Genomic DNA, 12,341 nt, shown 5'->3' on the forward strand with positions numbered 1-12,341 from the left:
AGCGCTAACAGCCAACAAACCAAGTCTTTTTTCGTATTTAGTGCTTCCCGCCGCGTGAAGCAAGAAGCATATCGCCCGTACAAGTAAAGTCAAGCTTCGCAGCCATCCCTGCTTGCATTTTCGGTGAAGTTTTCCACTTCGTTCAGTTACGGGGGGTTGGAACTCACTGCTTTGCGCCGTGCTGCTACTTCTTTGGGACGGAGGTGTGAATGGAAGACAAAAAAAATAGCTTTAATAGGTAGATTAAAAAAATATATTTATAAAGCGATCGTGATGGAAGACAAAAAAATAATTTTAAATTTTATTTTATTTTTTATTTAACATGAATATGATTTCTATTAACAGTATTAGAAGAACCGTTAAATCTGGAATATTTGTACAAAAACAGTATTTTATGAGAATAAAAAAATAAATATAAATTTTAAAAAAATATTTATGCAAATTTGAATATTTAAAAGAATATACATGCCAAAAAAAAAAAATTCTGGGCTTAGATAAATTTGGCCGGTCATGTAGGACCCGCATTTTTTTAACTTATTTGGAATTCCAACATTGTTGGCGGAGGGGTGTTTAAAAGTAAATTATTTCACAGATTTTTTTTAAAAAAAAAGTGCATAGCCACACATTTTATGGGGGTAAAAATGATAGTTGTTATAACAAATCATGTGGACCTACATGTTAACTTATATAAAACTTTTTATTAGGACATTATATAATGGTAGTTATCCGAGATCTCTTCACTATTCAGTTTTTTAAATTAATATTTTAAATTCAAACATGTGGTAATAAGTGTCTTATCATTCATAGAGACAGTGAAGTACTTGCTTGAACAAATGACAATAGCCATTATAACTTATATGGATACAAATAAAATATTGACGATTAATTACATATATGAATCAGATAGTTAAATTTTATAGACCCTCAAAATAAAATATTATTGTATAGAAGATGATCGAGTTAAAGACATATTAATAATATTATTTATTTTTTGAAGAAAAATATCTGAGCTATATAACATCAAATAGTATTGTAAACAAAACAGAATGTCGTATCTTATCCGTATTCATAGCCTTTTTTTTTTTTCTTTGAGGAATATAAATATAGTTATAAATATTAGTTGAATATTGAAATTTGTATTAATATCTGGATAGATTTATCAAAAAAATGACTTAAAATGATACTATCTGGTTCATTTTTGCTCCTACTTTTGTTATTTTCTCAGGCATTGGATACAGGTAATTTTTACATCACAAAATAAACAGAAATGTTAGAATATCTGACAACTTGAGGAAAGCTAATACAAGACCAACAAACAACTGAAAGTTATTCATAAGCTAGAGAACAAGGGCTCTAAAGCATCACATACCCTGTCTTCTTCTTTTTTTTTTGTTAATAGCAAAATCACACTGTCACACCCCTCATTTTATTGATAAATAAAAGGAGAACCCAGATCAAAGACCTAAGTAGGAGGAAGGATCCAAATTAGACACCTCAAAAGCAGAGAAATCAAAACAGGGTTGCATCACTTCCCCCCCTTACAGATGGGTAAATCACACAATCTTCATGCAGACACAGCCCATTGCATGGGAATACAAGAATTCATGAAATTGCCTGGGAGTAGTATTTGAGTGCCGAACAAAGTGACAGAGTTGCATCACTTTAAAATTATGGACTCCCCATGTAGTTCCACCATCTGACCAACAAAACAACTTAAACCCAACCTCTCCATATCAACCTCTCAATATCAATAGCTCACCAAACAGCCAAACCCCCTAACAGTCAATATGTGTTAGATACCAAGGTGAGTTCCAGTTTCATAACATATGCCACATGGAAGACACATATGAATTTCTGACAAAGAACATTGGTAGAAAAAGAAGGCACAGGCTCATACTTACAACACTTCAGTGCTATGAGTTGTCCTCAATTTTATTGGACCACTTTCAGGCAAATGGAGGACATGAACAGATGTAGCTAACTTGGAGTTAACTGAAGGCAAAGTTCTCTATTTGCCAATTGTTACCGAAAAGAAAAGGAAAAAAAAAGAAAAAAGAATCCTAACAGTAAAACAACAGCAAAAAAAAATGAATTATATACAAGCAAAATGAAAGATCTTGTTCTTGTTGCTGAAACAGATACGCTATGCCGCTGAAATTGTCCTATTTCTGCTCGAATTTGCGAGCCGTGTTACCAACCTCTCCAAGGCTTCTTTCATCCACAAGGGCTTGCATCCCTCTCTTGCTTCAGCCACCGTCACCTGAACGACCAAATCATCATAAGAGATTTAAGTCTCGTTAAACTCTATCAGACCACTTAAACATTATTACATCGATGATGTTCTTGATCCACTTACCCATCTCCGTTTGCGCACATCCATCTCAGGCCAGTCTACTAGTACATCTGTCACATTCAAAGGGAACATGATACCCTCATAAAATGCATCATGTGTTTTGCTCTTGTATTTCCATCTACCAAGTCTACGCTGTATAAAGGCATAAAAATTTAGTTAGCAATGTTGCCACAGGAATCAATTGTTTATCATGGGAAACAGAACATGAGACTAGAAAGTTTGCATGCTAACCTCAACAGTTCCCTGGACACCAGCTTCCTCCAATGCCTCCCTTGAGGCTCCTTGTTTGATTGTTTCATCAGTTTCCCAACCTCCCTGCGAAAAAAACAACATATAATTCAGAATTAAAATCATAAAAACAGTACCAAAGAAAACAATTTTCCACTTCTGCTGCACCAGATGAATGTCTGCTGCAAACAAATAATCAAATACAAAGTAGTTGAAGTCGTATACAAACAAAATCCTAGGGCCACTTTGTGGACAGAAGACAGCGATAGAAGATTAAACAAAATTACTGATTTTTCCCTGAAACACTCAAAACCAGGAATATTTCTGACAAGTTATATTTGCCACTGAAAGTCTCAAGACCATGAGTCATAAAATATTCATATCTATTTTCCTTACAAAACGAGAAGAATCTTTTTCTAACTTAATTCTTAAAAATGGATCATACCAATATATGACATTAGTCAAGTAGATATACTGGAAACTGATTATATTTCTGCAATTTCCTAAGTTTCAAACTACGAGCGGTGATAATCCTGCTGTTGTGAAAAATTTCAAGTTTGTATACCAATTACTAGTGTAATCATGAACTTTGGAAAATTGGAATTTTGTTAATATATTATCCGTTTTGAGGGTTAAGAGAGATCTCGGATTGTCTTCGGAGATGGTCTATACCTTTGGGAACATCATCCCATATCCTTTCTGAGAACTAATGACAAGGACCTCGACTGCTTGATCGAGATCATCACTGCATGGCTTGTCGATGATGAATTTGTAAGGAATGCATCTGTCAAAAAAAAAAAATCTGTAAAAAAAAAATAAAGAAGCAAACTTAATAGAAATTGCTGTTAACTAGAAAACTTTTTAACGTACAAGAATCTTATTATGGAGAGCTTGAAAACTAAAGTAGTCAAATCCCAAAACTTGGGGTAAAGTTAAGATGGAAAATTTGTTTTAAAATAAAAGTGGGCCAAACAATGTGAGAAAATGAAAGGCGAAAGCAAAAACCTCAAGGAGAAGAGATTCTAAAACAGAAATCATCAAAAAAGATTAAAAAGAAAACACAAAAGGTAGAGCCCAAATAACGTTCCAAAATTTTTATTTTAATTTTCTCATGGAATTCGAAAGAAACAAACAATATTTTTTTCCCTTCCTGGCAAGTGCATCGGATTCGGAAGAGAAAAACCAAATCAAAGCACGAGGCCAGAACCAAATCAATAGCATGCCTGAAAAAATTCATGAACAAACCGCGCCAAGATTTCACCTTTCCCCAAAAATCACCGCAAACGAAGAAAACCCATGCCAAAGATCCCAAGAGAACGAAAAACCACACAGCACGCGAACAGAAGCAAAAAAACAGAGCGAAACGCCGCCGGAATCCATAACCAAAACCAACCCCAAGATCCCATCTTTCCCTCAAAATCACGAAAGACGAGAACCCAGGCCAAAACCAAGCGCGTAAGGCTTCCAGAAATCATGGGAATGGGAACGAACCCGACAACGAGCCGGCACCCGCTCCTGTTGTACCGCTGCAATTGCCTCCCCTGCCGCGACACCAAAGACACCATCTTCCTCTCTCCCTTCTCCGAAGAAAAATCCTCACCCAAAATGCCCTTCTCCTCTCTCCCTTCTCGCCCAGCCCCCGAACGATCCCTTATTTAAAACGCACAACGGAGGAAGAAGGACAAGAGTAGGCGGGCGCCCAGCCGAACCCAACACGCGGACTCGTTCCAAAATCTCGTCGAATCCCTTGAGAGAGGAACCAGCGGCGCCGCGGTTCTGGTTTTCGAGACGAACGGAAACGGGATATAAATAGAACGGGCGAGAGAAGAGAGAGAGAGAGAGGGAGGTGGGGAATTATTAGATTAGAACAGGGGCACTTTGGGAGTAGGGTCGGGTTGGCGCGTGCGGAGCCCCCACTTCTTTCCTTCTGGGGCGAGACGGGACGGGAAAACGGTTTAATAATCTCAGCTGACGGTACCACCGCCACGTGCCCCTGTCTCATTGGAAGACTGTTATGACTTTGGAACGGGCTTTTGTTGGTGGGCGATAATGATGATGATGATGTTGATTGGTAGTGATCATGATGACGACGATGGAGATTGGCTTGGAGGGGCTCCACAAAAAATGCTAAGGACTCCTTTGGTTCGCGAAAATAAAAAGAAGAAAAAAAATATGACCAATAAAAAAATAATAAAATATTTTTTATTTAGTTAAAATTTTCAAAAGAGAGAAAAGAGAAAGCTGTATTCTTATGAAAATATGATTTCTATATTTTATAAAAAAGTCTGAGAAACATGAAAAAGTTACTATCTCAAAAAATTTCTTCAGCATTAAAGAAGCATTAAAAAGACATTAAAGACCTAATTTTTATTAAAGGCATAATAGAAATTGTACATAACTTTTCCAAAAAAGTAGATAGCCAACCAAACATAAGCACTTTGAAAATTTGTCGTTTTTTCATGGTCAACCAAACATGCCAAAAGTACTTTTCCAGGCATCCTCTTTCTATAAATTTGTTTTCTAGAAATCATATTTCTAAAAGAAAAAATGCTTTCCGCGAACCAAACGTGCCCTAAGTTATAAATCAATGCTTCTATCTTTCTTCCTCTCTCTGAGGAAATCAAGGGGTACACCAGTCAATAGGAGCAGAAGTTGGGAAAAGTGCAGGGTCAAAAAAAATTGCTTTAATTCTCGTTTGCCCTATTAGCACCTCAGGCCAAGTAACATACTGAATGACTAGTACAAAGATGGAGTGATAGTGTAAAAGTACAAGTATTGCGGCTGAGTTTTAGCTATTGGCTCTTGAGATTGCATCCTTCATCATGGCATGATAAATTGCCCGTTTGTCTTTACTTTATTTGTTTGTTTTTTCTACAATTTTATATACAGCAGTGATATATAAAACAAAGATAAGATTTCAAAATGTAGTTAAAAAGAGAAAGCATTGCGTTTGTTTTTTTTCGAGCGCAGGTTTTTCTCATACTCTACTTACGTAGGCAAATAATAAGGGGCACAAATAGATAAATGAGAAATCCGGGCTCGAAGTGATGTCTCAAAGGAACATCGATTTTTCATTTTAACAATCTTTGTTGTTCAAGTCTGCCAATTTGAAATTTTAATGCCTGAGTGGTGGCACGGTTCATATTTTAGCTCTTTTTCTTTAGGCAAAGAGATTACGTTTTCAAAACAAATTTTGGTTAATATTATTTGGTACCTCCCCGTCTCTTATTTTTTCTATATGATCACATACTTATAGATGGTACTTGTAACAGCTAGGACCTTATCTTTATTTAAGTCCTGACATTCTCCCCAAGTTTCAAATTTAATCACAAGGATCCCGATCGGCCCGTGGTCAGCCCTAATAGATTAATCCTGCAGTGTTCTCTAATCCACATAGATTATTGGTTGGATCCACTCTGAAACTATTTGTAACATTCTAGAACCTCATCCAAAAAGGCTAGATAAAAAATATTACATGAGTTTCTTGATATGTATAAGTACCTAAGATCTATCAAACGAATAATCGATATGAAACTAAATACAGTCTGTACAAGTTCTTACACATAATTAAAAACATTTGTTCTTTGATTTCTTTCCTTCATAAAAGTTTAAATGTCTCCAAAGAATCAAAGGCAGAAAGATAAACATCCTCTGATTCTGTAACTTTCAAGTGGGCCGGGAGCCAGTATGGCCATTGCGAGAGATGCTTTTATATAAAGACATCCACTCAGCCAATGCCTCAACCTTATCAAAAGCTCTCGATGGTTGATGGATTCTTGTTTGCATTTTATGAGTATTCTAATGAGGAGGAGGTTGACGTCCTCTGAATGCCATAATGTCTATTCAAGAACATGGCTTACGTGGGATGCTTTTTGGCCTACCGCAGTATTATGATATGCATGAGGGAGTGGATGACAGGAAAATGGGGACTCGGATTCCCCTATCCAAGTTGGATGCTGGTCATCTCATAGTCAAAAGATGACATGGGAAAACATAACTACTTTTACGTTGCGTACTTCATTAGAACGTTTCCACGTCGTCGCACGTGTCGTTGACATGTTTGATAAGGATGCAACCAGCCGCACAATGCACGATGGCACCAAGATGTTTTTCTTTTGTGTGATCCCATCTGTTCTTTAGTAAGTTAGAGAGTAATTGAACAACTCTCCAGGAAACTCGTTGTAATATAGAAGATTTCTCGTTGTTTTTGTTGTCTAGTAGTCGTCTTTCACGAAGAAGGAATCTAATGGGATGGGATCATGGGAAGCCAACTGAGACTCCACAGAACTGTCATCATTTATCATTCATGGTCGGCAACGGCCTTGTCCTGTTGCTGCAAGTGAGTTGGGTCAGGCCTAGGTCTATGGCAGTGCCGGCTCGAGCCTTAGGCGACCGAGGCGGTCGCCTAAGACCCCGGCCCAGGAAAGGCCCCCACCCAGCCATTTGTTTTTTTTATTCCACCATGGCGCTATGGCAGACCGCAGATGAGACGGGGTGTGGGTTTGGGCGGCGACATGAAAGGCTGAGACTGAGCTAGCAATGGGCGACGGCAGTCGGCAGACGGGGACTGGCGACGGGCGATGGCGTGGTCGAGCGACGGGGACTGGCGACGGGCGACGGGCGATGGCGACGGGCGACGTGGCGACGGGCGAACGGCTATTTCCTCCCCGGCTCTCCTCTTCTCTCCCCCCTTCTCTGCCTTTTTAATGCCGGAACCTTCTCCGGTTCTTCATTCTTGGCACTCGGCAGTCGGCAGAATCGGCTTGCAAAGATGCAGAGCGGCGAGCGCAAAACCCTCTCCAGCTCTCCTCACCGACGTCGCCGTCCTCGGCTCCGAGCTCCGGCCTCCGACTCCGAGCTCCGAGCTCCAGTCCACCGTGCGTCCGTGCAGAGTCCCGTCCTCTCCTCGCCGACTCCGAGTCGCCGTCCTCGGCTCCTCCGACCTCCAACTCCGCGGCGACCGAGGCGGCGAGGCCTTCCGAGTCCCGACTTCCGACTCCGAGCTCCACGGCTTCCGGTCTCGTCGGCTCCGCCGCTCCGCAGCTCCGGCCTCATCGGCTCCGCTCTAAAGTCCACTCCACTGGATTTTCAATTTTGACAGGGAAGGTGAGACCGTGAGACCCTAATTTGTGCTTATTAAATGTTAAATAGTTGAGCTCTTCGCCTCTTCCTATGCTTGCTAATCCTACTGAATCCTTCCTTCTTTATTGAAATTTATACCCGTCGCTCTAAGTCTCTGATCCGGGTTTTGTTTGGGTTGTCCACAGTCCACACATTAATCTTTTAGCCATCAAATCCCCCTCTTTCTGCTGCGAGAGTCTTAAAAATCTAATTTTTTTAATGCTTTCTTTCTCTGACTTCTCTCAACTATATTAGATTTGGAGGAATGAGATACCAGAGGGCAGGGGCCGCTGAAGGAGAGAATAGTTTCATTTGAGGTCAGTAAGAGCATTTAGTTCTCATACCTTGTTTTTGACATTTAGGGTTATCTTTTTGTTCTTCTTTTTGGCGTTCATTTGATAAAGATTGAATCTTTTTTCCTGTATCTGATTTTTTCTGGAGAGTTTTGGGGTTCTTCACGGTTTTGATCACGCTTTGGATTGAGTTGAGGCTGGCTTTTTTTTAAAAGTCATTCTCTCCCCAGAAGTCCAAACTCTCAGACGTCCTTTCAAAGTTTAGAATGGTTGTCATCTGAGAGAGCTAGGGCCGGGCAAATTTGTCTCGCACAGGTCTCTACATCTCAGAGAAATAATTGACCAATGCCCTCACCTCCCTATCGTGTTGAAGGCCACCCAGCTGGCTAAACCTTTTCTGCATCATGATGACTTCGAGCCTCTTCACTATGAAGTCTATCATTAGGTGGACAAAGGAGTCATAGTTGCTGGATGTAGCCACACCATATTGGGCACTTCCAAGTTCCAACAAGCAATTTTTGCTTGCAATTTTTGTTGCTTACTCCTGATGAGTTTCTTCAAAGATTTGACTTTTTTGATCAAAGATTGAGGTCTTTGGGTTTCATTGCATTTATTAAAAAAATTTCATAATTAAAAAAAAAAAGGCCCCTCTTACTGAGTTCGCCTTAGGCCCCCAAACGCATTGGGCCGCCCCTGGTGTATGGTGAACAAAGATTTGATCTGTTTGGCTCAAGGGGTCTGTGTCTGGTGCTTGCTGGATTTAGGAGGCTAAGCCTGGAATTGGAACATATCATGGTGATGGAGTTTGCATGTGTTTTTACTTTGGTCTATTCCCTCGGGATCATGCATATTGCCATAGATGTGGGTTTAGGTCCCTGGTAGACCATGGACTTAAGAGTTAAGATAAGGGCCAAAACCAGATCAGATTCGTTTGTGGGTCAGGTTTGATTCTATGTAAATATCCGCTGAAAAAGGTTTAGAGAGAGGATGAAATTAAAATTAGTTTTTTCAGGAACACCCAATGAATGTTCCTGTTGTCAGAAGGATGGGCAGCAACACCCGATATATATAAAAAGAAGGAAAATGCATAGGGTGCCTATTAGTATACAAGAGAAGTTTTCTGGAGCTATTTAGTGCTGGAGCTGGTTAACGTAACATTTAACCATCCCTTGTGCAATAAATTTGTATTATTCCTAATGATCGATCAAATATTGTTTCTCTCAGTAGAACCAACGTATTATATAGAATTGTAATCTTTGGAAAAAATGATCAAATATTTGGAATATATAGACTTAACCTAATTCTGAAATTTAGAATTCAGACTTCAAGCTTATAAGAGCTGCGTCCTTACATCTTCTTGATGCATAGATAGGAGACAACTAAAATGTATAGTTTTTTTTTTGATTTTTTTCGTATTTAAATGATCCATGTATATCGAAATGACCTATCAATGAGTTTCGAATTATCAAACTTTTAGCAAAAAAATAAAAAAAAAATAGTATGTAGCCCAAGTCATAACATTTAATTTGGTGATCAATACCAAAATAGTCAAATTACATTGTTATTTGCTATTGTTATTGTTTCTTTAATTTTATGATAATTGATAAAAGCTATTATGGCATGACATTCACTACCAGAAAACACGCGTATAGTGACGGAGATTCCCGTCACTATACCGTGTTTCCGGTTACTAATATGGAATTTGTGACCGGAGCTCCCGTCACTGACTTCGTTACAAAAACACGCGTCACTAAATTCTCAGTGACGGCGGCGATTCCCGTCACTAACCTCCGTGACAGAACCGCTGTCACTAAGCCGTTACAAATTCAAGAATTAAATATTTAAGAAATTATGTATTTCCCGTCACTATCCAGTTGCGGAGTTAGTGACGAAGGTAACTTGGTCACTGATTTTGTCACAGAATGCGGTCACAAGTTTGGTCACTAATCTGTCACAACCTTTAGTGACAGATTTAGTCGTCACAGACATGGTCACACATTTTGTCACTACATTTGTCATTAATCCCGTCACTGACCTAGTGATAAGTTTACGGTCACTAATTGGTTACAAACGCGCTGAGCAAAATCAATTTTTATTAACCAAAATCCTGTCACTAAGTTTATGACTGCTCGTCACAATACTTGGTAAACAATTTAGTAACCAAAATTTGGTCACCGATCACAATCTAATAACCTGGTACATTTGGTACATTGATTGGCTCATAATAATAATAATAATAATAATATCATTAATAGCAAAGGCATTCAACATTAGGCAAAAGTCATTTTAAATGTCATTCAAAATTGGCATCAACATGTCCTGAATCCATCAAAATCAAAGTCTAAAAATATGTCATAAAGATCAACAGAGATTTCATTCCTCCTAGGAATGCAAAGACCTATCATCTAAGGCAAAAACAATTATAATGAAGCATGATCAGCAGAACCAGAATCACCATTACTCCCCCGATCTGCATGCCTTGGTCCAAAGCCAATCTCTTCTCTCATCTTTTGAAGAACCTCCTCTTGCCATTTTTTCTTTTCCTGCTCAAGAATACGTAGAAGGTCTTCATGAGTGTACAGCTCTGGAGCTTGACTTGTAGAGGTGGAAGAGGATGATGATTGCCCAATAATTCCAGTGAGACTTGTTCTGGCCTTCATAATTTATTCGTTTCACAAGATTCACGATGTCTGGTATGTTAAAGTATGGTTAGGCACCCAGATTCAGCAAAGCAGGGTCAGCATATGCTATCTAACAAACCAGCAGGCTCTGGCAGTAGGTCCACCACAACCAAAACTCAACAAAGTAATAAACGAATTACAAATTGAAACTATTAGTTCATATGATTCTAGAATCAAAATCCATTTTAGACTGGAACCAACTTAAATCCATTAATGATCTGGCAGCATAGATCTAGCCAAACCCAAGTGCACCCTGGTCTGCAACCTGAAATATAAACATCGACCACAGACACAAACAAGGAATACTGTAGATCATCACTTGATCTTTTTTTTTTTTTTATTGAGTATACCTTGTTCTTTCTTACAAATAACAATCACCTTCATGAGGGTTCAATATATGAATGTTATTGGACTAATTTGGGGACAAGAAGTATAGACAATGCAAATGCTATGTTCAGAACAAGAATGAGGAATCGAACAAAAGGACTTGAAAACTTATATGAAATTGGGCATCTCTATTTCCTCCAATATTGCCCCCTTCAGTCAAATGATCATAACTTGGGAATTGGAATGGCCATCCAGGAACATCTCTGTAATCTGCAGGGAAACTTATTATCAGATATTTTCATTGCAAATCAAACTTAAAAATTCATAAATAAATTCATAAAGGTAAAACTGTAATAGCATAAACATCTCTCTCTCTCTCTCTCTCTCTCTCTCAATCTCTCTGTGAGAGAGAGAGAGAGAGAGAGAGAGAGAGAGAGAGACTTAACCCTTAACAGAACCAAGTGTCCTGAAATCATGCCTAGAAACCACAAACTTTTGTCCTCTGAATGGACAATTATTGAAATGTAAAGTGATAATGTTTATTGTTATAATCAGGGATCAACAAAATTCTTTGATCTACAAGGATTATATATATATCCATTTATCTGAAATGGTATCTGGGAATCTACCAAATAATACCCATGGATGAGGAACTCAAGTATGAACATAACCAGATGCTAATAGAATCCCTATTCCCTAATATGGCTCCTGAAACATTTTTGTATACACTGGGTTTTCTGTTTTGAAATGACTCCAGTACCTAGTTATGGCAAGCAGATGCCAACATTCAAATGCACTTGGATGCGTTCTGAACAGATACTGATGGGAGGTATTTCCTAAGCAGGGGGAAAAGAAAAGGCATTCATTCAATGATTTCACTAGGAGGCAAATGTCCACACTACATGATATAGATTGCCAACTGGAAAAAAGCTCTTAAATGGACATATATACCTGTCTGCATCCAAATAGTTTGAGGATCCTTAGATTGACGCAGCTGTCAACAATCAAACCAAGTGCTTCATCCGTAATGTTCCGGCAAAAGGATAGATCCAGACTCTGCAACTTCAAATAACAGCGGCGAGAAATAGATATGGCTGTTTGCTGCGAAACCTGAGGTCACAATGGCAATACCATTTATGAATACGGACATCAAAATTGGCATCACAAGGGGTAAAATATATAAACTTGACTAATGAAGGAAATGGTGGAGTGTGGAGGCTGTGGTGTCCAGAAAAAATTTAAGAAGGATGTATAGCAATAGTGTAAAAGAAATTTTTGCATGACAGCCTGATGATTTCTGATTTAACCACTATGAGTGTTTGAACTCATCCATCATAT

General features: G+C 38.8%; 1 protein-coding gene across 1 annotated transcript; it reads right to left on the bottom strand.

The window, feature by feature from the left end:
* Positions 1-1,867: 1,867 nt before the first annotated feature.
* LOC120111915 (nudix hydrolase 17, mitochondrial-like) lies at positions 1,868-4,459 on the bottom strand. Its single transcript, XM_039130161.1, has 5 exons — positions 4,073-4,459; positions 3,254-3,365; positions 2,585-2,668; positions 2,357-2,485; positions 1,868-2,260 (listed from the first exon to the last, which is right to left on the bottom strand). Exons 1-5 carry the CDS (start codon positions 4,144-4,146, stop codon positions 2,144-2,146), a joined length of 516 nt encoding a protein of 171 aa, XP_038986089.1. The 5' UTR covers positions 4,147-4,459; the 3' UTR covers positions 1,868-2,143.
* Between the last annotated feature and the right edge of the window lie 7,882 nt (positions 4,460-12,341).

The sequence above is a fragment of the Phoenix dactylifera genome, chromosome 9 (genome assembly GCF_009389715.1).
Source record: "Phoenix dactylifera cultivar Barhee BC4 chromosome 9, palm_55x_up_171113_PBpolish2nd_filt_p, whole genome shotgun sequence".
Classification (NCBI taxonomy): Eukaryota; Viridiplantae; Streptophyta; class Magnoliopsida; order Arecales; family Arecaceae; genus Phoenix; species Phoenix dactylifera.

Bases quoted from the DNA above. Each gene is read 5' to 3' on its own strand.
- LOC120111915 (XM_039130161.1), bottom strand. From the start codon at position 4,146: ATGGTGTCTTTGGTGTCGCGGCAGGGGAGGCAATTGCAGCGGTACAAC. The intron at 3,366-4,072 runs GTTCGTTCCCAT...TTTTTTTGACAG, and splicing joins GGGTGCCGGCTCGTTGTCGG to ATGCATTCCTTACAAATTCA. The intron at 2,486-2,584 runs GTTAGCATGCAA...GCCTTTATACAG, and splicing joins GTGTCCAGGGAACTGTTGAG to CGTAGACTTGGTAGATGGAA.